Source organism: Antedon mediterranea, chromosome 3 (genome assembly GCF_964355755.1).
Source record: "Antedon mediterranea chromosome 3, ecAntMedi1.1, whole genome shotgun sequence".
Classification (NCBI taxonomy): Eukaryota; Metazoa; Echinodermata; class Crinoidea; order Comatulida; family Antedonidae; genus Antedon; species Antedon mediterranea.
This window is the reverse complement of record NC_092672.1, coordinates 6,362,993-6,389,834: the sequence shown is the minus strand read 5'-3', so window position 1 is coordinate 6,389,834 and position 26,842 is coordinate 6,362,993. Positions and strand designations below refer to the sequence as shown.

Here is a 26,842-nt window from a genome sequence, read left to right as displayed (position 1 = left end):
CAATGAAAATTGATGTTTGTTTCATTTGATTAAAAATAAGTTTGCCATCTTATTTATATTGAAAATGTTGATTTTTCATTACAACTACCGTACCATCATGTGAAATTTACAAATTAAAACAGTACAAGCACAGTCTGGAATGAATTGGGTCAAAGCTTAAAATGTATTTCAACTAATTTGGGAGAGGCTAACCCACAGACAACTGCTTTACTTTACTACTTTTTACTACTGCCATGCATACATATCTTTGCACATCCTCTATCCGTAGCCATTGAATTCTAAATTGTTCTTTCTATTCTAGATGATTTTCCATTACTTAAGCTCTGTCTACACTATCAAACTTTATGTTGCAAAAAAACGTGCCCATATATGGACATATTGATTTCATATCACTACCATATTTAGACATATCATTACCATATTTGGGCACATCACATTTTTGATAGTGTAGACAGAGCTTAAAGTGCGAATGTAGCTTTAAACTGACTTTCTTGAACCATCTGGCACTGCTGTCATTAAATACCTTTTGATTTCAATGCAAATAAAATTACACATTGAAAGCCCATAGATTTTACATATCATTTATTTGCTATTCTATACCGTTATTGTACACCAGTACTGAATAAAATAACACATGTATTATTATTTAAAAGAATTTTTTATTTAGATTCAATATTGACAAAGTTAAAATAAAGTATATTGCAGAAACAAATACAATTATTCAGCATAATAAAAACATTCCTGATAAATAAAACATTCTACTAAATGAAATGCTTATTGCACACAGAACTATACCTCATATAATTCAAAATTGCTTTAAAATAAATACTGCTATACATTACAAGAATTGCCAAGAAAGGCCGGCCGTACCCTGAAAAGAAATATACTGTAACAGTTAGTTATCATAAACAATTCTGCCATTACTTTAAAAATACACCATTTAAACAGAGCAACTATACATTTTAAAATATTAATGTTATTCATGATTAGGACAATATTATACTAGTATAATACTGGTTGGCAGCGAGATGAACTGGCTGTCACAATGGCAGATAGGAAGTTATGGAGGAATCTATGTTTGGGTATGTCCCAGACTAAGTAAGTAACTCAAAGTTAGTGTGTGTGTCATCCACAATTCAACCCAGTTACTACTCTATCATCGTTCCTTCTTCGGTTGACCACGACTTAGAGCCCACTCTAAGCTAGTACTAATCCAGTCTACTTTGTGGTACAGAACGGTCCCAAGCATTATCCCACTCATTCCGATCCAACTGGAAATAGAAACCTCATTATTAAAGATAAACACCGAAACAAGTACACTTAAAACAATGCTAACGTTACCGAGAACTTGTAACGTAATAGGACACGTGAAGTAAGTTACAATAAAGTTCATCATATTGTAACCAACAGCACAGAAGCAACTACATATGATCAACGACCAGAGTTGGATGTTAGTGTATAGGTTTAAGTCCAACAGGATGTCATGTTCAAAGACTACAGTTGCCATTACGAGTAGGACAAGACTCGGTAACGACATGTAGTACAGAAGACGAACAGAATCTATGCGCTCTTCTTTTAGAAGGAAACCTGAAACAGAGAAAAAAATGTATTATTTAATCATTGTAATAATATTTAATAAACTATTGATCAGTAATATTCAGGAAATTCTTTTATCACATACAAGAAGTTAAAGCCTACACATACAGTACCTTGAAGGAGAGATTTGAGTGACCTCAAAAATGTTGAGAGAATGGCAACAAGGAATCCAACAGCACTGAAATTAACCTCTCCCAACGTGCACAGAATACTCCCAAGACAAATCGGTATCAACGCAATATACGTGTAGTTATTGTGAGTTTTACACAGTAGCAATCGCGAAACCAAAACAGTTGTAAGTGGCGTCAAAGCAAATATCATCTTCGCAAATGAAATATACAGATATTGAATGGCAACATTTCCTAAGGCAATGCTTGCAGCAAACATTACACTTAATACTTGAATTTTATTTCCTTGGACGGTGGGTAAATTTTTCCATTGATCATCGTAAGCCACACCTAGCGAGGTCTTATGAAGAGCAACATGGATGACTATGTATGTTGTTAAAACATGTAGCGTTGTTAAAAATAATGGGTAGTTGAAATTATGGTTCGCAAAAATCCATTTGTTTAGGTTACCAAGTGTGACGCTTAGAAACAGCCAACCACATATTGAAAGTAACGTTAATATTTTGAGTCGATCTTGCAACATTCTAACTGATGAATAGATTTGGTGGGTATCATTCAATCCTTAGTCTGAAAAATTAATTGAGTACTGTAGATTATGAAAAGAATTTAATTGTGTTTTTAAAATTTATTTTTAAAACCCAAATTATCATCTGCTCCAACTTTGACTCGCTACTGGAACCATCAGTTTCACAATTTGGTAAGCAAATGTAGTAGTAGTGGTCCAGTCACAACGACTATCCATCATTCATTCATTCATGTGGTAACATTAACTCACATCACCACCCATTACCCGTACCCTTTCTCCTCGGCAATTCAACCTCACTCAGCATTCTCCTCCCCACATTTTTTTAGTAGTACTGCTGCTGCTCTCTTCCACCACTCTCACTCACTCAGCAGCTCTTCTCCTCCCTCACGCACTCATCATCATCAATGATAGAATGAACCGACTGAACCTTTATCTATATTATAAGTGAGAGAGTTTGTCTGTTTGTTTGTTTGTCTGTTTGTTCGTTATACAAAATTTTGTTACTGCACATAATCTTACATATGGGGTATCAAAATGACCGCAATTGTACCGGGAATGTTCTAAGCTATATTTCAACATCATCCGCCACCTAGGATCCAAGTTAGGGACCAAAATGTGGTCAAAACCCCCACTTTCGATGTTTGTTCGTTCTAAAAATTTCTGTGTCTGCACGTAACCATACGTATGGGGTATCAAAATGATGGCAATTGTACCCGGAAGGTTTTAAACTACATTAAAAAAAAAATTCCCCCGACTGCTGGGGTTTTTGTGAAATGGGTGGGGGGGGGGGGGGGGTGGTTGTGTGGTGGTTTGTGATGTCATTTTTGCTAGGGCTCGGGGTTGTAGTCTATCGAATTGTAAAATTATACTACAAAAGTTTTACAGTATTTGAATTATCCTCAGCAAGGCGTTTGGGGAAATATAGATAGATATACAAATTTTATTCATTAAACAATATGACACCTATTCAATTACACATTTAGCAAGTATCCAGCTATTTATTGGTCTCTTGGATTGCCTCATTACAGACATCCATACCTGTGTGAACATACACATGTTGTTTACTGTTACTGTGTTCAACTACATCACCAATCCTCCAAGGGAAAAAACGTACATTGTGGGAGAGTGGGGTTGGGAGATAGGGTTTGGGAGTTTGGTTTCAGGAGAAAGTGGGGATTTTGCTTACACCAGAATTGTGGTTGGAAACTTTTAAAGTATTTAATCATCCCTGGGAAGTGGATGGGAGTTTGGGGTGGGGATGTACATGTAGGCCTATCACCATGACCGAAACTGTATTTGGAATGTTTTAAACTACATTTGAAAACTGCCACTGAGGGATTATGGGTTGGGAGTGATAATAATATAAATTGTACTGTAAGCGGCTTCAACAGATCACCCAGTGTATCTGGGGTGTGTTTTTTGTAGGGGGAGGAGGAGCGAAAACACTAGCGTAATGAAGTAGCCTATATGATTGGATTGTACTAGGAAAAGTTACTACATTTGAACTGTCCAGGGGAGGAGTTAAGGTTTGTTGATGGTGGCTGGGGTGGTGAAAGGAGAAAGAAGGCTGGGTGCCCGCAGTATCTAAATTACAAATTTTAATTATCAGCCAATATGACACCTATTCATTTACACAATTTACAACGTACTACAACCATTATTAGACCCATCGTAGTTATGAATACTCCTCTCAATTCGAAGCTTAGGTTGAATTGAATTTGTCCATCACTGGGAAGATTTTGTTTTTAAGAAAGAGTATGGGGTGTTATTGAGGGGTGGATGTTGGTGAGTATAGACAGATACTGGCGTCGGGTGTTATGTACTGAGAAGGCTGTAAACTAATTTTGAAACCCGCCCTGGGGGGGCGGGTATAATTGCTAGTTATATATACGCCAAAATATATATGATAAATAATAAGAAAATATAGGCCTACCTGCTTCCCATAATAATAGGTTCTTTGCTCCTATTGTTTTACTACTGTACCACTCCCCCGTTGTTTATTTGTAATCCAGAGCAGCAAAGAATTATGTCTTTAGGCAATGTGGCCAAGGATTTTTTTAAACCATATATACAATTTTACAAACTATTGTACATTCAATTCTAGAAATTTTTTTTATCACAAGAATGAGTAATCGGCGGGTTTCCCTGTAACAGTAATTATTGTCCATGCGGTAGGGCGCCGCCATAAGTCAGGATGTATAAAACTTTTTGTGACGTGACGGTCACACTAATCATCTAAGCCTGGACCACCGGTAGTGTTTTCATGATAAACAATCTTATCTGCAACTACATGCTAACTATTAAATGCTATTTGGATATTTAATTGTTCGTTTTATGTAATTTATTTAGTAAAAAACTGCCGAATAGACAGTTCACGTCAACTACTCTGGGCCGCCGGGCGCGTTGTTGCTGACGTAAGTTTCATATTACCTCTCTGTTTTCACGAAGGATAGTTTAATAATATTTCTATTTGTAAGTTGTTTCTGGTTTTAAAAAAAAAGATAACATTGTATTTTATACTACTTTATATCATAAAAACATTAGGCCTACTTAATTTACCGAGCGTAAATAGTACGCGGCAATGGCAAAGATAAAGAAGAAATAGGCCATCTGAGTAATAACGCATGGTTGATTTTTGTTGTTACTTTCTTTGTGGTAAAAAAAATTTCTAGAATTGAATGTACAATAGTTTGTAAAATTGTATATATGGTTTAAAAAAATCCTTGGCCACATTGCCTAAAGACATAAAATAAAATAAATTAAAAAAATATAAGAAAATATATTATATTTTTATCATAATTCATGTGATCTATTTAAAAATCAAGTATTCTTTCGTCTGTATTCATCCACTCGTGTGAGGGCGGGCACCCATGCGCTGTTAAAAGCGCTACAAATTTCCAATGCAAAAATCGCGGATTGCTCATTCGATTTGCGCACGTTGTTTACGTTTCGTTCGCCGGTCATTCACACAGCGAGCGAAATATGGCTGATTCGATTTCATCGTCAGATGAGACGGATAATGATGAACAAGAAAAGCTGACATCTGCAGTTTGGAAACACGATTTTTCACCTAAATATGTTAATAGTATGTTAGTGATTAAATTACTAACATTTAGTGGTGCCATTTAGTTTCTTTTCTTGTGGTGTAACTAAAATAGATTAGAATTTCCATTCACGTGTTGTTTTGTTTAGGCCTAGGCCTAGCTAGGCTAGGCTAGCTAGAGGCTAGTAGAGGGCCTTAGTCCATGGAGTTTATACCTCCATGCGGATTAGGCCAAGTTGAGCCGCCGACAAGTTGAGCCGCCGCCAGAAAAACGTTATTTTCTATGAAACGCCAAATGCTTACTTTCGCCGGTGCTCGTTTCTATTTAATAGAAGTTCTATTTATATTAATTATTAGATATAATAACGATGTATATTCCAAAGTTTATATATCACGGTTTTTAGTATATATTATTAAATATTATAATTAAAGAGAAATAATTATGAATATCTGACTTGTTTGTAGATTCCAAAATATAAGGCCTAAAACATGACCGAAAGTGATCGTTTTTAGCCAAAAATGACGTAAACATGTTTCCCCCTTAGGCGGCAGTTGTATGAACTAGGCCTACTCCATTTTTCGGTAAAATAATTGCATAAAATCACCGTTTTTTAGTAAAATATTCTGTGTATTAACATTGTAAAATTCAATCAAATATGATATTAAAAGATAGTAGATAAAAAATAATAATTATTTAACCTCATTCGAAGAGTATCAATACTCTATTACTTATTAGTCCTGAGAGACAACGTGATTTTACGCGAGAAAAATATTATGGAGTGCACTGCATTTTTACCTTGAAAGATTAAAAACAATTAAATTATTAAATATGACTACTTTCCTTTGCTGTGTTGTTATGGCGGTTCAAACCAACAAAATTGTAGTATGTAATTATTATTTATTTTCATGACACAATAAACCTAAAGACCATGAACTTATGTACTAGGAAACCCCTCTATCACTACGCGAAATGTCGTAAAAGACGCACTGGGCGTTTCATAGAAATTACCGGCGGCTCAACTTGTCGGCGGCCCAACCGGTCATATCCCCTCCATGCTTAGTCTAAGCCTTAGGCCTTCCTTCTAGGCCCCTACGTACTTACTGCTACTAGTCTACTACTAGGCTAGGCCCTACTGCTACTAGGAACAGACGACCGTCCACAAAGTGTGAGACGATCGGCCCCAACAAGGTTTTAAGACGATATAGGCCTGGGGACCAGAAATGATTGGGTCCAAATTGTGGTGGATGACGACGATATTATTGTTTTTAATCTTCACGTTTCAATTTTTCTAGCCATTCTAATCTATTCTATAATTCAGAAGATCACGTTTTATTTTGTTCGCAATAAAATAAACTTTCGGATTGTGTATGGTGCGCCACTAGCTACCTATGCTTTTTATCATCATTGGTCGTACGTCGCATCATGGAGGTATAAAATAAATACCTCCATGGTCGCATATTCAATCGGGTTTAGATGGGGTTTTATTGCGTTGCGCTGTTTTGTATTTAGTGCACTCATCCATTTTCGCATGCCTGTTTCCTCTGCTTGTGATTTTTCTGACCAATCCATCTTGCAGCCCTTCAAAAAAACTCTGCGGCCCTAATTTTGGCTGCAGCCCATAGTTTGCGCAACATCGACCTAGGGCTAGGGCCTAGTTGAAATGAAACTGAAAGCAACTCATTGTTAGCATAAAAAAGTAACACAACATTTTGCAAAATATGTCATACATATAAGCAATTGAATTGACATAAAATAAAAAAAATGACTTTGTTTTATAAATATGTTAACTGCAATTTTCAAAATTTTCTATTCTAGAGAAAAAAGAATTCCAGAAGTTGGTGGTACAAGTAGAAAAGAAATCTCTTAGGTATTATTAACTTGTTCCAGTCTTTGTCAATGCACAGTAAACTTTGTGTTGCAGCCGTTTTATATAATGCATCACTTAATCGTAACGTCAGTGTCAATGGAGCTGTTGAAGACAACTGAGGGCAAAGGGCGTGTCTCTCCAAATCCAGAAAAACAATACAAGCAAAAATAATTGTGAAATAATTATAATAATGTTTTTTTTAATTAAAACTGCAAAATCATTTTTTATGTTTTTGTGGGACAATACATCTTTTAAGTAGCAAGATTCTAAGCATTTATTTAAAATTCTTAATTTTAAGTTTTCTTTTTTCCTATCTTTTTTTAGAGAAAACATTGAAGATTCAACTGATGATGATTATAGAAGTCTCCTAGTCACTCCAGGTTTTCAGAAACATGTTGCTAAGAAACTAGAAACGTTTCTGGATAGGTAATATCATCCAACGTCATTTACTTGCTTACATAACATTATTTTGCAGTTCCATCTGCGTGTTTGTTTATCTTACAGTATTATATTGGTTGTTCCTGTCTTGTTTGTACGTTATATATGAACGCAAAGCTTATGAGCATGTCACATGCATCGATGTAAATGATGGTGTTCCAATAAATTATTATGTTCAGTAAGCCTCAGACAAACTGGCAGGTACAGCAAAAGGCCTCACTAGCCGATTGAATTTGAAATCCTAATCAAAATGCAAGAATTATAATATATATTGTATGTGTGTATATTACATAGCCTATGTAAATACGCGAACGTGATTGGTTGAAACTGCATCACATGACTACCGCTGCGAGGATCGTAAATCGTATATATCCTCGAGAACGATGATATTGACTGTGTAATATAATATATAATCCTGCACTTCTTCTATAGTCATATATTATTTATATAACAACTATTTTCGATGAGCTATGATGTTATTTATTTTTACAGCACAATTAAAACATATTCAGTCAACAAAACGGAAAGACTGACGTTGGGGACATCAGAAAATGAAGGTATGTATTTAGACCTAGTAGTCACTAGCCATATGTTTTTTTTACTTTATTTAAGGGGACTTGCTACATTTTATATAAAAATAAATACTTTATAGACCTATTGCGATACTTTTTTTCATCTTTAAATGGTTAAAAATAATTGATTCTAATCATTTTAGCGGCCCGCTATAAATTACAACATGCATCGCGCACGGATTATTCATACAGTGTATTCATTCATTCAATATTTTCATATTGTGATGTGATGCACCCACTTCGATTGATCGTGTGAAAGGTAAACAAATAAAAAGCACCATAACTTTTCAAGGAAAATACCAGGTCTTGCCCAATTTATATTAACGGATTCTGCCAAAATAGGAAAGACAATTAATTCAGCAATGAGACAACATCAGGCTAAATATATAGCTAGCGTGTGATGTTCGTACGTTACCACTCTTTACCATCTAGGCCTACAAAACTAGGCCTACAAAACTAAGCTAGGCCTAGAAACGTCGACGAGAGAACTTACGACGCGAGCTAGTGCATTGTTTAATCTTTTTATCATAATTAACCTTATAACGCACACACAAGACAAGAAATTACCTGGTTTAATGTTTTTAAATATATATGCATAAATTTTACAAAACGTCAACAATTGCAAGTCTAGTGTCTTTAAATGTTAACCTTGTATTATCCCACAATTCGCTGTCTTAGATGGTGAATCTAGTGTTTATTTAAATTTTTTTTATGTATCACCACATTGTGGCTGGTAGATGCTAATTCAAATTTATACACAATCAATATTGTAGTGGCTGAAAATAATTCCAAATGGAGTTGAATTTATACATGTCCTTATGTTTGTAAATTTGTTTCTTGCGGATGATCAAGTATTGTGTACTTACATTGTGAGGGCGTGTGGCGTTTGACGTGGGATTACTGATTGTGAGACTCTTGCCGCATTGCTTACATTTGCCTCTCTCCACCCAGGTGTATAAAATGGGTACCAGCTAGATCAAGACCCAACTTTATTATTATGGGAATATGTTTCCAGTGTTTGATCCAAAATGACCAGGGTAATAATGTGCAGCGCATTGAGAGCTTGCTTATAAGCGTTACAATATATAAGAATGAACTATTATTATTGTTAAAGTGTTTTTAAACAAACTTACAGCACACAATTCAACATACCTTGAATTGTTTTGTTATTGTTGCCCGTAGGTTTACTTCTATTTTCTACTTCACAACCTGTTGGTTGGTTGATGTCGCCACCCTTACCTAAAGCTCCTCAAAGGAAGAGGATAGCCAGCTCCAGGTATAAAACAGTTTATTCTTTGCTAATTTAGTCTTTAATATATTTATCATTCAATACAGTATAACCGGTCCTTTGAGACATATAATCTTTCATAAATGGGAATGAGAAATACCTAAATGCCTATGCGTAATAATAATTATAACAACACATTTGTTCGTTTACAATAGACCCCTCCTTTTTTACACCCCTATTCAGTGAACACCTCTATTAAGGGTACACCCCTATTAAGGGTACACCCCTATTCAGTGAACACCTCTATTAAGGGTACACCCCTATTCAGTGAACACCCCTATTCAGTGAACACCTCTATTAAGGGTACACCTCTATTAAGGGTACACCCCTACTCAGGGTACACCCCTATTCAGTGAACACCTATTAAGGGTACACCCCTATTCAGTGAACACCAGGGTACACCCCTATTCAGTGAACACCTATTAAGGGTACACCCCTATTCAGTGAACACCTCTATTAAGGTACACCCCTATTCAGTGAACACCTCTATTAAGGGTACACCCCTATTCAGTGAACACCTCTATTAAGGGTACACCCCTATTCAGTGAACACCTCTATTAAGGGTACACCTCTATTCAGTGAACACCTCTATTAAGGGTACACCCCTATTCAGTGAACACCTCTATTAAGGGTACACCCCTATTCAGTGAACACCTCTATTAAGGGTACACCCCTATTCAGTGAACACCTCTATTAAGGGTACACCCCTATTCAGTGAACACCTCTATTAAGGGTACACCTCTATTCAGTGAACACCTCTATTAAGGGTACACCCCTATTCAGTGAACACCTCTATTAAGGGTACACCCCTATTCAGTGAACACCTCTATTAAGGGTACACCCCTATTCAGTGAACACCTATTAAGGGTACACCCCTATTCAGTGAAAACCTCTATTAAGGGTACACCCCTATTCAGTGAACACCTTTATTAAGGGTACACCCCTATTCAGTGAACACCTCTATTAAGGGTACACCTCTATTCAGTGAACACCTATTAAGGGTACACCCCTATTCAGTGAACACCTCTATTAAGGATACACCCCTATTCAGTGAACACCTCTATTAAGGGTACACCCCTATTCAGTGAACACCTCTATTAAGGGTACACCTCTATTCAGTGAACACCTATTAAGGGTACACCTCTATTCAGTGAACACCTCTATTAAGGGTACACCCCTATTCAGTGAACACCTCTATTCAGGGTACACCCCTATTCAGTGAACACCTATTAAGGGTACACCCCTATTCAGTGAATACCTCTATTAAGGGTACACCCCTATTCAGTGAACACCTCTATTAAGGGTACACCACTATTCAGTGAACACCTCTATTAAGGGTACACCCCTATTCAGTGAACACCTCTATTAAGGGTACACCCCTATTCAGTGAACACCTCTATTCAGGGTACACTTTCTATTAAAAGAACAAGGGGAAATGCAATACATGCACCCAACCTCTCTTCAGAGGACACCCCAGCTTTTTTATTTCATACGCATCCAACAGCGAGTAACTCACCAATTACAGGATGGATAAACTATTTTATAATTTATCATGCTTATAAACTTAGTCTCATTTGAGGCTTAGGGAATGGAGTTAAAAGAGTCATTCCTTACATCCTAGGTCAGGATTGAACCCTGCACCTTGGGATTGGAAGGCAAGCATGTTAACCACCAAGCTACAGCTCCACTACTATTTTACTTTAAAAACAAAATATTATTTGTTAAAATAGATAAAAAAAATGAAAAACCAGTGGTATTTTCTGGGTGTATTTTTTTTAATTATGTAGAAATAATAAATGTATTGTTTTCTTATCAATTATTAATTTTTTCAAATATATTTTAGTGATTCTGAAGAAGAGAATATACGTCTAAGTTCGGTAGTGGTTGATGGTTTTCAAGTGCTTAAAGAAGGCAGCAAGTTAGCATGTGAGACACCTAGCTTAAACACGTCTGATTCTGACCGAAAAAACAAAGTTGATGATGCACCAGTGTTGATAGAACAAAAGATGAAAAAGAAGAAAAAAAAGAAAGGTGATATAAATGGCAATAAGTCTTCAAATTGCCCTATAGAAAATGTTAGTAATATAGAATGTATGGATTCAATAAAACAAGATGACGTTGAAGACCAAAATGTTAGCAAATCCAAAAAGAAGAAAAATAAAAAATATATTCATGTCCACCCCAAAATATCTTAGAAGATTAAATGAGACGAAAAAACGTGTTTTAGATAAGAAAAGAAAATGTATATAAAAAAAAATAGGAAACATCAAAATAAACAAAAAGAAGCAAAAAAGACAAAGAAGCATCCTCAGTAGATAGATGTGATGTATGGTGTTATAATAAATATTGCACCAGAATGTCAGCACATTATCCCAAACCCTCCAAAGGGTGAACACCCTACTCCCATGACCCCACCCCACTAATAGCCATGCCATGACACTGAAAACGGATAGACAGAATATCGGAGTGGAGTTGTGGCTTGGTGGTTATGATGCTTGGCTACCAATTCAAGGGTCCTGGGTTCAAGTCCTGTAATATGTCAGGATTTATTCTAATGACAAATTACCACTCCACTCCCAAAGACTTGTAATAAGACTTTGTTTATGTAGAGCATCTTGTATATGTTTGTCTTGTGAACAGGATTGCCACCTTTAAGAAGAATAGTGAATGAATTCGCATATAGTTATCCTTGGCAATTTGCCTAAATATATAATAAAAATAAAATTTTAAAAAAGTATGGTCACAGTAGTTCGGTGATGAAACGAGTCCCCCGGCAAGTCTAAGGTATGACACTGGAATTTTAGTGGCTTCCTTCTCATCATCTGCTAGCATTTTAAATATATTGTACAAAATGTGAAATATGTGTATATAAAGAAAAAACAGATTTAAAATATTGTTTGAATATGTTATTTAATAGTGTAAAAAATGACCAAAAAAGTTTTATTTTCAACATCAATATTTTATTATCAAAACAATACAAAGACACCTAAAGTTATGTACAGTACTAAGTACCCTTTAACATTTCATATTTGAATAACTTACTATATACTTGGATTTTATAATTTATATACATTTTATCATTTCTTTTCAATAATAATTAAAGACAAAATATGGCTGAAAAATGTAATACATTTCATGCAGATCAAATAACCCTTTTAATTTGGTTAATAATAAAGTTTTCTTGAATTTGATTTTTCAGGTTAACCTCCTGTGTGGCATTGTGCAAAGTAATTAGTTAGAGTGTATAAATTACAAAATAAGAGGATAAATATGGTTTGATTGGGTAATTAGTTATGTGGTAGAGTTGCCCCTGAGTGTAGAAATGATTAAAAAAAGGGGGGTAAATATGGTTTGAGATTCCTCCTACAAAAAATATACAGGCAACTTGCTTTGGAACTGGCCAATTGTGGAGAGGCTGATGCAAAAAGGTTTAAAAGTTTCTGGGTCTTAGTTGAAGTTTTGTTGAACCTGCATATTGTTAATCCAGGGTTTGTTCTGGTAAAGACATTAGCATTGACTTTAGGCATACACTTAGGTTTTATAATATTGCCATAGGCTCAATGCCTGCCAGAATACTTGTATATTGATACATGTGATGACTGCTACCTGTTAGTAGGCTCAGTTGAGAGTTGAATAGAAATTTGTACTGGTAAATACAAAGAATAGTTGTCTGAATACGTTTGATTACACTTGTGACATTAGAACACATCCACCAGCATGTACACACTTTGGCCTGGTATGCCATTAACAGGATATCACTCCCATACACTTGTGACATTAGAACACATCCACCAGCATGTACACACTTTGGCCTGGTATGCCATTAACAGGATATCACCCCCATGCACCCATGCATAATACCAAGCCTTGTTTTAGGTGTTTTGCCTAGTCCCAGTAAATGCAACATTTCTTAACAGTCCATATACACAAGCCACAATGGTAACAAATCGTTTCTCCAGAATAGGAGTTTATAGGTTATTTTTAAAGGAGTTGAAGTCCATACCTTTTCAGTTGTACTTTAATACTTAAATTTTAAAATATGATTTTACATAATTATTAAATATTGATAAGAAACTGTATTTCATTTAATTTATGCTACCAATTCTTCTTAATTACAGGATCTGCAAACATATATACACATTTGCACTAAATATTACCACTGTTTACAACATAGCACAATACACTATTTTATGAAGCACCACTTTTGAGAAAGGACTACTAGTGATATAGCTACTACTAAATTGTATAAAGATGGTGAACTTTCTTGGTTGCAATTAAAGTATGCTGGACCAGAAGAATGTGAGCTTTAAACTGACCCTGTTCGTTATATGAAGTTATATTGTTGGAACAGTGTTGTTCACACTCACAAAAGTTAATCATGCATAGAATGGATTTAAGCTGATCTGAATCATATCCAAGTTAAAACCATGTGCTTGTGTGATCGGTTAACTTTCTTATACTGCATGCGTTCTGATACAAACTATGATTTACTTATGATCTAACTCCGATAGGTTTCAGAGTTATATCCGTTGTAATGTTAGACCACCTTTGAACGCAGAACAAGTTTAACACAAAAAATTGACCATATTTAACTCTGATAAAGGAAAGGGAGTGTAATCATAGCTTTTATCATGTATTTTTTGTATATATTAATTTGTTAGTGGTACTCCATAAAACTTATCCGTTGGGAAGCACCGACCTTAAGGTCGCTGAATGGTCACCAGCATTGACCCAGCCCTTTCCAAAAGACTTCCTTTGCACTCTCCCTTTTTGTCAACCATTTGGTCACCACAGTTGTATAAATCAACTATAATCTATAATGAAAAGGTTTTTTTGGCATGTTAAGATGTCATAGAGCAACTATTGTGAATGGTTGTATTGTTGTTTATTCCTCTGGATTTAGAGTCTGACTGTGATATTGCTGTTGTGTCTGTCCTGCACTCTAATGCGTGATCTGCAAGCATCCCTGTCAAAATACAGATTATGAAGTTACAGTCTATAATAATATTTATTCTGCAAATTTTAAAAAGTACATAATGTACCAGTAAATATAGGTATGAGCCCAAACAAACGGATTAACTGTATAAAATTAATAAAAACAGATTGTAAAATACAGTGTACAGTATATGTCAGTACAGTTATTACTTTTGCCTCTCCCAGGTGCAGTTGCCAAATCCAACATCAGAATAAATGATATGACAACTTTAGCTTGGAAAAGAACTCTTGAAATGTAGAGTGTGCTTGGAAAAAATAATAAAAGCAAAGGAAGAAATCAACAATAGTAACTTTTCATTAACATAGTTATGAATTTTTGTATAGCAATCTCACCTGTATTTTTGACTGACTTAATCTCTCCATTAGCCATTCGTTTTGCTGCCATCATGTGTTGTTGTAATTGACTGATTTGCGTTGGATTCACCGTTGTCATAGTCGTCATGGTGAGGGGTGGGCCAGACCCCATGACGTTATTTGGCAAGCTTGTTATCTGCTGGGGAATATGCTGCTGGGGCTGCTGAGTTGGTAGTTGAATCTGAAAATGACTGACCGGTTGCAACGGTTTGGTCTGATTGTTATTCAGTGCTGAAAAAACAACAGTAATGATGTAATTGTTATGTGGTAATGGTCTGCCTCTCCAAATAAAGACCAACATTGTAGAAAACCTCTGTTAAAGTTGGTCATTCCCTGGCAAGCTTGTTATCTGTTAAATGATTGCAATGAAAAGGTCCTGCCATCTTGATGATTTCAAGCTCTGTCTACACTTTATTTGACAACAAAATGTAATGTGCCCAGCAGCCCATATATGGGCATATCACTACCATATTTGGGCACATCCACATTTTTTGTCGAACTAGTTTGATAGTGTGGACAGAGCTTTACGGTTTTAATATTCACCATTATGGAGTTGTTGAAGAAAATTCTGTTGCATACACAAACTATGTTGCTGTGTCTGGTGTTGTGATTGGTGTTGCTGCGTTGGCTGAGCCATTCTGATTGGCTGGCTCTGGTCGTTGATCTGCTGCAGTTGTTGCACCATCAACATGCTGTTACCACTCATGTTGGTTCCTGTGATTCGCTGAATCTGATGTGCTTGGCTCAAAGCTAAAGAATAGAATATACTTTACTGTTTAAATTAGTATCTTCCATTTTCGCAGTCAATATTTTGATTTGAGGATATTGGCACAGTTGACCATACAGTAAATTAATTGTTTCAGTGTGCCACACAATACACAATATATCATCAAAGCCTACCATTACATGTAATGTGCCTTTATTCTGTCGCAGAGAGTTACTAGATGCACAGTGAACCATGCTCAGAGAAAAATTTATTTTAATAATTAATTCATCGTGCCAATAGAAAGTAACATTAATGATGGTTGATCATATTTGCATGTTATCTATTTTTTGGAAAAAAAAATTTTTTTCTCTCTTTTGTTTGTTACGACACTATTTCACTCTTTGGTTAAAATATGCAGTTAATTACAATGACCAGTAGAGGTAGTACAGTGTGTATTTTATATTTTGTTTTTTTTATTTTAAATTAGGTGTTTAATAGAACTTTATACATATTTGTACATCTGCATTTAAGGCATAGGCTAGTCATTTCAAATTTGACTTCAATAGTAGTAGTCTGACTGTAACAACATAAACATATGATTTTAAAATAAATTTGTGGTCGTAAAAACTATTTTAATTACAAATTAGTGAAACTAAAATGTTTAATTAGCATTAACTGTTTTATCACTTACACTGGCCATGATGGCTTGAGGCATTTAGAAGTCCCAGAACGGTAGTCTGCCCTTGACTCCTCATAGAGGGCTGATGGGAAGGTTGGTGCATGATCTGTGTGTTCGGCATCTGGAGTAAGTTTGGAAGGGAGAGCTGGGCTGTTGTAGAATTGTAAGAAGAATTTGATAAACTACTCACTGGCGGGAGTTTATTTGTCGTCTGAAAAGAAAAAACTTTTTTTAGAAATGAATTTCGGAATTTAAATTCATAGAATAGTTGTCAACACCAGATAAAATGTTCCCAATATAAATTGTTCAATAAAAACCATTTAAATGCTGAGATGAACAGAATGAATTGAATTTGATTTGATTTGATTTATTTCGGCATCAGTACATAAAATATCACAGACATACAATTAAAAATAGCAAATATAAAAAACCAAGAATAATACAAGAAAGGAGATGCCAAGGATAACTCATAAAAGTCCTCTACGGACTTGTTTCCAATGAGGTCCTTTGAAAGAACAGCAAAAAAGACAAACAATGAAACATATAAAAATTACTAAAAAAAACAACAATAGGACATCAAAAATAGAAGAAGCGCTTATTAAATAGTTTCTAGAGCTAGTTTACGTTCCTGTAGATACTTTTTAACTTTACTTTTAAAACAACAAACAGTTTGTGATTCCTTAATGTTAGTTGGTAAATTATTCCATTCTTTAATAGCATTAAACTCCACTGTCTGTCAACCATGAAAGTTAGGTTCTCATGATGCAATCCAGAGCAAACGTGATAATTAGTGAATTGTGTGTGATTGGTTAAATTACTCCTAGTAGGTGGGAACTGAAGCTCTGTGTACACTATCAAACTAGTGTGATGTGCCCAAACATGGTAGTTATATGCCCAAATATGGTAGTGATATCGCATCATCATGTCCACGGGCTCATCATATTTTTTTTGTCCCAAAGTAGACAAGACACTTTATATCTTTTTGGTTTATATTTAGCAGACATTTGAATAAATAAAAGATTTGAAAAAATATTTTGAGCCAAAAACGTTTGTTGTTTGTGACCCGTCAAGAGCTCTTCTAATATATACAGAGCATATTGTGGGCCCTCGAAGCACAACACATTTGCTGGTTGTGCCACCTTCAATAATTAGTACAAAAATTAATGATTTATTAATTAAACATCTGTTCAATAAACAAAGTCAAAATGATTTACAATTCATCTGTTTATTAAAAAATTAATTACTGCAGTGTTTGTTTGTAGTATTCACATTCGCATATCATTTTAAAATACTTATGATTTATTCTTTTATTTTGAACAATTAATACACTTTTATACATATGTATTTATTTTATTGAGTTAAGGGTCTTTCACACCTGTTCCGGCACGGTTCCGGTCAGGCGCCGGAAAATCCAATCGAACGTGAATGTTTCGTTTTCACGCGGTTACGCGCATATCGATTGGCGCATAGCCGCGTGGAGCGTCGTGAAAACGAAACATTGATGGTCGATTCGCCGGACCGGAACCGTGTCGGAACAGGTGTGAAAGACCCTTTAAGCAACATTTTAAATGGCACATATGGTATAGACTGTATGTGGAGTGTTTTGTTAATTAGCTTATAAGAGACAAGTCACTTATAATTTTAAGTAAACATTAATTTTGGCATTTTGATCATTTATTTATTCAGAGAGATTAGTTGGTCCTAATAAGTATTGGCAATTTATATGATTAATGAATAATCTATGAATGAAATGTGTTATTAAAATTGTAGATGCCATTTGATTATTAGTAATTAATTCTTATTAATTTATAAAGTAAATAAGTTAGAATGGTTTTATGTAGTTTATTGATACACTTTAATAATACTATACTTAGATTAATATTCCATATTACTAGTTCAGTATTTAGTTTATTTACAAAATGAATAACTTATTTCATTATTATTTTACACCCTGTTTTAACTTACCATTATTACTTTGACATTATACGTGTATAAACATTTCCAAGTTGCTAGTATTTAGTACGTATATAATTTTTAGTTTAGTTTAATTATAAAATTATATGGAGTATTATTTTACGCTCTGTTTTAACATTAATGTACAAGTTGAGACTACAAAAACAACAGTGTTGTGAAAATGTTGCAACTCTATCTCTAACTTGTCACTGAAGTTAATGGTTACAACTCTTTTCTGTATCGGAGTTAAATACACCCAATGAATAGGTTGAACTTGTTTTGCGTTCAAACGTGTGTGGTTACGTTACATGCTACTAATCAGAGTTATATCAGTGGTACAGTACATCGGACATTGTATCGGAGTTATAAGAGAGTTAACCGATCAAGTGAGCTCTTAAATCGTAGTTATATCAGTGGTACAGATCGGACATTATATCGGAGTTATAAGAGAGTTAACCGATCAAGTGAGCTCTTAAATCGGGTAAGACTCGGATATGACTCGGAACAGCTCGTTGTTCTATTCATGATTAACTCTTGTGACGTGTGAACAATCATTTATACTTACATTAACCATTTGGTGAGTAGCCGGGAAGTTGATCATTGGTTGCTTTGGTTGGTGGTTGTCATGTTGGACCCCAAGATGGCTGGTGTCCATATTTGATAACGAGGCTATGTGGCTACCCCCTATCAGAAGGTTCGTTGACCCTGATGGATGTATGATTGCTGTGGTTGTACCCTGGTGATTATTGCTTTCTACCATCATGTCTGTCACCGTATCGAGAGACATCGATTCTACCGTACTACCTGCTGAAATATTGATTGATATTGATCAGTTTATTGATTTTTAATAGTCGATTTATTGATTGATTGATTTATTTAGTTTAATTTATTGTAATTTTGATATATCGATTCATATATTGATTGATTAATAAATTGATCATCAATTAATGGATTGATTGATTGACTGATTAATAGTTTTGTTAATTACTATTCATTATAGTAGAGATTGATCAATCTGAATAAGTGATAGATTTGGAAATTCATATTGAATAGTTACGATATTAGTTGATTAGTTTATTGATTAGGTACAACAATAATTGGGTGAAAAGTTGATTATTTGATTGAAAAATATTATTGTTACGATAATGCTTTTGTTGTTGAGTTGATTGATTGATTGATTGGCTAATCAAATAACTTTGTTGTTCGATAGACATTATTAAATCAGTGATGAATGATTGATATTTGATTGATTGACGTTTTAGATTGATTGATTGATTAATAGAGTTAGATTATTTCAGTTTTTGTTTTGATAGATAGATGTTTGGTATTTATTTCAGATATCTGCAAAATTAATTTTTGCGTAGAGATACCATCATAAATGTGCATACTATAAACATGATAAAACAACTATGTTTGTATGTTTGTATGTATGAGATATTTACCTGGTTGTATTTGCTGTTGATGGTATGTTAGCACTTGTTGATGAGCACTTTCCATTGCTAGTTTGTTCTTAAACGCCTCCTCTTTTCTACGATTTGCAAACCAATTATACACGCGCACCTCTGTAACAAGATTCGCACCCAGTCCGTTAACCTGCGTCGGGCAAACACCCCTCTGTATGCATTCGGCTCTAACAAGAAAAACAATCCGTCCTTTTAATCAGGGATTTTGGTACAGTACACACAAAAAAACAGAATCATTTTGGCTTACATTAACAAAATAGTAACAGCGCAAACAACGAGAGTGCGTCCCTTGATTAGGAGTTCGCTGTGTATTAAAATATTAATTTTGTTCACGGAAAAATGTCCCCTTAATTGAGGTGTCTTAAAATTGTAGTTATCTAGCAGGAAATAACTGAACAAAATTATTACAAATAAAATGCGTTTTTTGGTGTGTTTTTTTTTTTTTTTTTTGCATAAATAGAAGCTACGTCGACAACTCTTATACTAACTGTATGACCTACTACAGTCCATTGCAAACATACTTACGAGTTACATTCTGCGACTAGCTGTTCTCGTTCCTCTTTGCTTGGGTTTCGGTTATGTTGATAAGCCCGATAAAGAATGCTCTGTGATGCTGGCCCCCATTTAAATCGATTCCGCTTAATTTTTCTCCCGTGCACTGCTATTTGGCTTTCTGTTTCTTGTTCAAGAGGAGCCGATTGTGGTCGACTGAATTCTGAAATAAAGAAACGAGTGTATCCTCATAGTGATATACGTTGAAGTGGTTCAAATAAGAATTACAAATTCAAATATTCAATGATATTTTAGTTGTAGAGGGTGAACCATACGGCAAATTTTTATTTTGCTATCTTAAAGATGCTTATGGTCATATGCCCTTTTATATACCCTTTTATATAAAATAAAATAAAATAAAAATAAAATAAAATAAAATAAGAATTCCGCTACACGTCGGTGTTTCGGAGTTTATTCACGGTGTTTGGTGTGAAAGGTGCAACAGAGGTAATGTATGAGATTTTTCGGATTGTAAGTTGTCATCAGCAGACACGATACTACAGGCTGTTTATTGTCACTAGATATGATAACTTACTAAAATCGGCCTGGAAAACGGATTGAGGATTGTCTCCAATCATGATGAAGACTCAACGACTCCATCATTATAGTGCAAGATTTATTTAACAAAAATGTGCAACTTACGCGTTAGTATTTCCTTTTGTTTACGTTCATACCAGGAGTAGAGCATAGCTCTTTTTGAGTTCTTCATTGGTGTACCTTTGTTGAGGTGTTGCGACAGGTGACTTTGATTGAGTCCTGTTACGTCCACCACTTCACGTTGCGGGATGTTATGCTGCTGCATATAATGTTTGATTACCTTGGCAACCCTCCATGGATCCTCCCTAGCAATGTACAAAAATAATATTAATTTAGTTTGGTTTCAAATAATGTATTGTAACCTATATTGAATGAGTAAATTCAAATAAAGACACGATATAAGACATAGGTACGTATATGCCTCGATAGTCGAATAAAACGTGCAACTCGGATCTTCCAAGTGCGTATCTGTAATGGTTAGGGACATAAGCAATCAACGTTGAACTTTTAAAATCTTTAAATGCCCTGTTTGAATAGTTATTATTTTTAATGTTCCATCCATCCTCCTCAAATGTTGATAGTTTTGAAAGTTTGATATTGGTTGATGGGTTTACTGACTTTTCAAAAACTTGTTCCATCAGCACTTTAATTTATACAGAAATTTGCCTCTGGTTACAAAAATAGTTTAACATCATAAAATCGTATACTGTACATTAAATACAAGTTTATATAAGGAATTTATTTTTTTACAAACAAACATTTCGTTTCCTTCAATTTAGGTTTTAAACTGAATTGTAAACATTAAATGTTATGCGAAGAATTTCACCTGAAATGATACATATTTCATGGCAAAACTTTTTTTCAAAAAAAATTTGATCGGAATAACAGTAGAAAATTAGTTTATCAGAAAATCTGTCATTTAAAGCAAAAAAATAGTTAAATTACCTGTCAGACAATGGCTTTTAGTTATTTTTTTCGTTTAGGCCTATTTTGGTTTTTCAAAAGTGGAATTATTTTTGCCCGATTTTTTCATAAGAATGTGAATAGGCGTATCTTTAATAACACTGATTTTATTTAGGGGACAATCCATCTTTATATTTAAGAATGTGGAGAATGAGTATGGTAACTTTGAGAAAAGTAGGAAAGATTCACCAAAGTCGCGGGAATTCATTGATAATAGAAAGAGTTTAATGTGAAGAGTGTTTTCACGAATTAGCAATAATGTATTGACGAAGTACGATAGCCGATTACAACTTGTCTTTCATTGACTCAATCTTCAAAGTTCTGACAGCGTATTTAAGAAACACCATTCGACAGCTTCTTTCTAATTACATTCCAATCAACATAGCAGTCTAAATACCAATTTGCCTCTGGCCACAGACAAAAGTTAATATTATGAAAGAATCTTGGAAAACATTTCTTAAACATTGTTAACAGTAAATATGAGTTGTCATTGGGTGACCAGGTGATCTGGTGACATCGTTTGCTGGTCATGTGAGGAAACCCAAGATGTTGAGTAACACACCAACAGGATGTCTGAAATCGTGATTGTGATTGTAATTGTTTTATTGACTCCAGAAAGTAAATGAAATTATTTTGTTGAAAAAGATAGGAGTACTCGAATTTGTTTTACCATGATGTTTGGCAGATTCTTCGCGTTATGAAAATCAATAAAGGCATAGGCTTAATACCAACTATTTTCAAAATATTAATAAAAAAAATGATGACATTTCAGTTTATTAAAACTGTCTATAATTTTGTGTGAAAAATCTCAAAAGATTACATATTAACTTGAATTGAAACGTCTTCTAATAAAATGTAAGCTAAGTACCATACTAATACTGTACACATTTATGAGGTACATGAGACAAAGCTTGGTTCCCATTTGTACGCAACGACGTATGGTAATACTAGTAGGAACAACATAAGTTGACCAATCACAAGGGGAATTTGGATGATCCATCGCGTCGGGATTGGTCAAATTACTGTATAAGTTAATTTCAAGTGGGAACCAGGCGTTCTTTATAGCGGCATTTATAGAATACGTATAGTCTGGTGTGGCGATTATTAAACACCGCTTATTCGACTTGAAGCACTAATTCAATCATGTTTGAGATATTGTTAGACGCAAATCTCGAAATGATACTTTAATTTACGCGGAGGAAAAAAGGTTTTGAGTATTTATCGACGCCATACCACTTCTCTTGTCTGGACGACCAATATTGTTATGAAACAAATATTTAGAATTGTTATTGCAATTATTATTATTGAAGTAATACTATATTGCATTACTATCTTGGTAAAGACTTGAACAAAATTGAGTTGCATTTTTTAACCTATACAGTTAAATTAAATAAAAAATCGCACAGGCGTCCGGTTAATTTTTTTAAAAAATTATGATATTTGTTAATGGCTTGTGCAAGAACAATAACTATTTTTATTATTTTTTTCATAGGAATATATATATATAAACACATTAGGCAATGAACATTAATTCGAAACCGCCCGGTGATATACAGAAATTTAATTAATTAATTTGAAACGATACAGATGAGGAAATCTGTGAGAATGAGAAAAAGTCGCTATATATAAAATTATATAATTCATTAAAAGAAATAATCATCAAGTAGTAATAAGGCTACTTAGTAATAAATGTGTCAGTAACATATATTTATTTCTTTTTTATTTTGTTTACCTTTACGAATAATAATTTGTCAAACAGTAGCTATTATAAATATTATTGTAATAGTAACTATTAATGTTTTCATCGCAAACACCGCCAGCAAAATCCCGTATTGTTAATAATTAAGTAACAAGTTTCGTTAATAGTTAATAGGTGACCAAGTTGGTTTTGGACGTTATATATTTTGTTATAAGTTATTGTTTGATAGGATAAGTGTTTACTTTAGGTTTATGATTACCTAGCCGGGTCCACAGTTCGTATTTACTGTTGTGATTAACAGCCAGATGCAAACAGCTTAGAATATTTCATTATATTTTAGGAAAACTTAAACATTTAATGCAATGAATCAACTACCTATCACCTATTTATTTCACATTTGACATTGCTCTATTTTTCTTAATCAATGAATTATTCTAGTATTAAGTATTAACATTCTATTTTACATAAAGGAGGTTTATTTTATTATTTAAAAAATAATAATTTCCGATATTAAAAATGGAATATTCTTTGTGGGAATAGCAGCTAAACATGCGTATTGCTGCAGATGTGAAAAACAAGACGAATTGGCCAAAGTCCATATTGAAGAAAAGATATTTTGATGTTTTGTTTCCTCCAATATTATTCAATATGGCACCATTTATTTTAGAAATATATAGAAAATTACTTTATAAATATAGATTATTAATATCAGGTTATATAAATGTATTTCTGCTAGTCCTGACGAACGCGATATATAAATATGCAAATTAGGTAGAGTCTATCTGATTGCAGCTTAAGATAAAGTTATAAATTAGCAAATGGTTTACCAATGCTTCTTTTATTTATTAGCAATTAAGCCATAACCTAAGTTGATGATTTATCCCAGTCGGCCATAACCCTAGTTATGGAATAACTAGAGTCTAAGTACTATCTAATAAACTTCTTTCCAATCACAATGCAGCATTTTTCGTCATAAAACAACGGTGTTTATTTTTTAAATAAAGCTAGTAGATGTTATTTCAAATAGGAATTATTAAACTATGGACCTGTAATTAAGAAAATTAAATGATCTGGCATTCATCTATAGGCCTATTATTATAATATTTACAATTATGTTAAACTTGTATTTTCATTAAAAATAGCTATTTCTAAAGTTATGATACTTATCGGCTTTTAATAAAAAATTAGGATATTCTAATAATATTATACTGTACTAAACATTACCACGTTTTGTGCTAATTTACAAAGGTTGTTATACTGTTTATGAATAATTCTAAGCGTATGAACAATTAATTTTAGGCATTCTGGGTGGAGCTGGTCTATACTTTCTTATTCAACAAAACTATACAATGAATTCTTGTTCTTGTTTTTACTATAATAGCACTATAAAATACTGGTATGCTGTTTGGCAAAACCTGTCGTCACTTAATTAGTATTATTATACTGGGCTTCTTTTCCATGTGTGTTTCAGTTTGATCCCAGTAAGTGCCTTGTAGAGATGTAGCTAGCTAGGCTGGTTGCACTTCTGAGTAGAAAACCACTGAAATACTCACCAGGTATCAACCTTTCGTTGTTTCTTTTGTTTGATGGGGCCGCCAAAGTAAATTACTTGAGTTTCTTTATTAAATTAATCATAAAATACACAATTCGTGTGTGTGGTATAGGTCTATATGATTTTGGTTTCAAAAAGAATGAAAAGTAAACAAATTCAAGTTGATCGAATTACAATATGATGATGGATTTATTGTATCTATTTTCTTTTATTTTATTTTCTTTTGTTGCATCTTATGTGAAATTTAAATTATATCTATCATAACTATTTTAATAATAATTATTTTATATAATAAAAAATTATTTTACAAAAAAGTAATATGTCAAATAATTTCATAAATCAAAATATCCACGTAACTTCTATAAATTTTTAAATGTTAATAATACCTGTAATATACTATTAATTTTAGTATTTGAATGTAAAAAAACATTAATGCAAGTTATTTGTACGTTAATAGAATCGACCAATTTAAAGATTACATTTGTTAAATCACTGGTTCTTCTATTGTTCTCCTCCTTTAAAAACAAGTTTGTTTTTTAAAAATAAATATAAAATATACAGTGTCTAAACTACTGAATGTATGAATCAAACCAGTTGTAAACAAATACGAAATTAGATGGTAAAGAAGAACAGATGAACATTTACAATCAATGTGTAAACTATTCTATTTTTCCAAAAATGTTGTTAAAGAAATTAAAAGTCTACCTTAATAACTGGTCCTTTAGTGTCACTTGGTGGTTAAGAGAATCGATAGGTAACGTGTAGTCATCCTCTTCATCATCTTCTTCTTCCTCTTCTTCTTCCTCCTCATCCTCATCTTCTCCTTCCACATCTACATTCCCATTTTTCCGTTTATCTTCCATCGGTTCAAACTTTTCTTCGGTCATAAACGTACAATCTCTTTTTTCGTTTCCATTTTCCCTGGCATCTAAATCCAGATAAGTTTCTGAACGAACGTCAGTTCTTGAACTCTCTGTTGTGACTCTTGAATCTCCGGTAGGAATGCAATCTTCCTCAAATCTTCTGAAATATTTCGAGATTGCCATAAGAAGTGCGTCTTTACTTACATTCGATTCCAGCAATGCATTGAGCATATATTGTTGAAGTTCACTTAACTCGGTCGACATTTTTACACATCCAACGACCATTTTTTCGATTTTTTTCCTCCAAAGAATTTGTCTAACAATACGTTGCTGGTTTATATAAATACGCACCCGTGTGTTTTCCTGGCTGAGATACCACTGATATAGTTGTACTAAAACCTGGTCGTGTTTTATCTATATTCCAGATCGTTTTCCAAATATATTCAGGTAGGGCGCCATCACTAACCAAATTGATAAGGATGTGTGAAACTGGTTTCTGCAATTTGTTTTCAAGTTATACGTGCTTGTGTTAGTGGTTAAGCTATCTTGCGGTTCCAAGTTCAATGGTTCAAATCGTATTTTAATCAATGTTATTTAGGCCTATATGCGGTATTAAGAATTACATGAATCATTTTAAACTAACCGGGACATAATAGAAATTAAAATTGTAAAAAATAAAACAAAGTTGAAAAGTAAAGAAGTAAACACCAGTTGGAGTGAACACGAATGTTCATGTTCAGCCTACTGTGAGCCTCCCTGTTAATAATGTATTGTCATTCATGTAGTAGGCCCTATGGGTACTCTGTAGCTATTTAGGCTTACTATAATCATAGACAAACGAATTTGTCTTCATGATCTAAAATTAATAATAATAATCGAAATAATTTGTAAAGATATGTATGTATTTAAATGAACACTTTTGGAATATTCCATATTTATGTGGCTACATTAGCATCCATGCATATATAAAACGAAAAATAAAGCAGTTTTAAATAATATGTGTAATAATTATATGTAAAAATTTGCATAGTTTTTTAATTTTTCAGTAATAAAAATCTAATAAGGAT

The 26,842-nt window shown here is 33.8% G+C and overlaps 4 protein-coding genes across 4 annotated transcripts; 1 reads left to right on the top strand and 3 right to left on the bottom strand.

Moving 5' to 3' along the window:
• Window positions 1–707: 707 nt before the first annotated feature.
• On the bottom strand, window positions 708–4,478 carry LOC140043467 (uncharacterized). The gene is made up of 4 exons (XM_072087981.1): window positions 4,184–4,478; window positions 1,710–2,291; window positions 1,541–1,587; window positions 708–1,353 (listed from the first exon to the last, which is right to left on the bottom strand). The coding sequence occupies exons 2-4, from the start codon at window positions 2,245–2,247 to the stop codon at window positions 1,321–1,323; spliced, it is 618 nt and encodes a 205-aa protein (XP_071944082.1). The 5' UTR covers window positions 2,248–2,291; window positions 4,184–4,478; the 3' UTR covers window positions 708–1,320.
• Window positions 4,479–5,232: 754 nt separating this feature from the next.
• On the top strand, window positions 5,233–12,328 carry LOC140043644 (uncharacterized). The gene is made up of 6 exons (XM_072088160.1): window positions 5,233–5,335; window positions 7,110–7,161; window positions 7,486–7,587; window positions 8,092–8,156; window positions 9,354–9,447; window positions 11,303–12,328. Exons 1-6 carry the CDS (start codon window positions 5,233–5,235, stop codon window positions 11,652–11,654), a joined length of 768 nt encoding a protein of 255 aa, XP_071944261.1. The 3' UTR covers window positions 11,655–12,328.
• A 92-nt stretch (window positions 12,329–12,420) lies between these two features.
• LOC140044686 (uncharacterized) lies at window positions 12,421–19,038 on the bottom strand. Its single transcript, XM_072089307.1, has 5 exons — window positions 18,712–19,038; window positions 16,206–16,404; window positions 15,352–15,558; window positions 14,788–15,039; window positions 12,421–14,273 (listed from the first exon to the last, which is right to left on the bottom strand). Exons 1-5 carry the CDS (start codon window positions 18,931–18,933, stop codon window positions 14,263–14,265), a joined length of 891 nt encoding a protein of 296 aa, XP_071945408.1. The 5' UTR covers window positions 18,934–19,038; the 3' UTR covers window positions 12,421–14,262.
• A 118-nt stretch (window positions 19,039–19,156) lies between these two features.
• LOC140043643 (hepatocyte nuclear factor 1-alpha-like) lies at window positions 19,157–26,237 on the bottom strand. Its single transcript, XM_072088159.1, has 5 exons — window positions 25,618–26,237; window positions 20,804–21,003; window positions 20,135–20,324; window positions 19,589–19,776; window positions 19,157–19,161 (listed from the first exon to the last, which is right to left on the bottom strand). The coding sequence occupies exons 1-5, from the start codon at window positions 26,058–26,060 to the stop codon at window positions 19,157–19,159; spliced, it is 1,026 nt and encodes a 341-aa protein (XP_071944260.1). The 5' UTR covers window positions 26,061–26,237.
• Window positions 26,238–26,842: the final 605 nt, after the last annotated feature.

Coding starts and splice junctions, on each gene's coding strand:
- LOC140043467 (XM_072087981.1), bottom strand. CDS start 2,247: ATGTTGCAAGATCGACTCAAAATATTAACGTTACTTTCAATATGTGGT. Junction 1,588..1,709: donor ACTCAAATCTCTCCTTCAAG/GTACTGTATGTG, acceptor TCTCTGTTTCAG/GTTTCCTTCTAAAAGAAGAG. Junction 1,354..1,540: donor ATTCTGTTCGTCTTCTGTAC/TACATGTCGTTA, acceptor GTCCTATTACGT/TACAAGTTCTCGGTAACGTT.
- LOC140043644 (XM_072088160.1), top strand. CDS start 5,233: ATGGCTGATTCGATTTCATCGTCAGATGAGACGGATAATGATGAACAA. Junction 5,336..7,109: donor TTCACCTAAATATGTTAATA/GTATGTTAGTGA, acceptor TTTCTATTCTAG/AGAAAAAAGAATTCCAGAAG. Junction 7,162..7,485: donor GTAGAAAAGAAATCTCTTAG/GTATTATTAACT, acceptor ATCTTTTTTTAG/AGAAAACATTGAAGATTCAA.
- LOC140043643 (XM_072088159.1), bottom strand. CDS start 26,060: ATGGTCGTTGGATGTGTAAAAATGTCGACCGAGTTAAGTGAACTTCAA. Junction 21,004..25,617: donor CTAAAGGACCAGTTATTAAG/GTAGACTTTTAA, acceptor GTACATTGCTAG/GGAGGATCCATGGAGGGTTG. Junction 20,325..20,803: donor ACAAAAGGAAATACTAACGC/GTAAGTTGCACA, acceptor TCTTTATTTCAG/AATTCAGTCGACCACAATCG.
- LOC140044686 (XM_072089307.1), bottom strand. CDS start 18,933: ATGTCTCTCGATACGGTGACAGACATGATGGTAGAAAGCAATAATCAC. Junction 15,559..16,205: donor CTCAAGCCATCATGGCCAGT/GTAAGTGATAAA, acceptor TCTATTCTTTAG/CTTTGAGCCAAGCACATCAG. Junction 15,040..15,351: donor TCTTCAACAACTCCATAATG/GTGAATATTAAA, acceptor TTGTTTTTTCAG/CACTGAATAACAATCAGACC.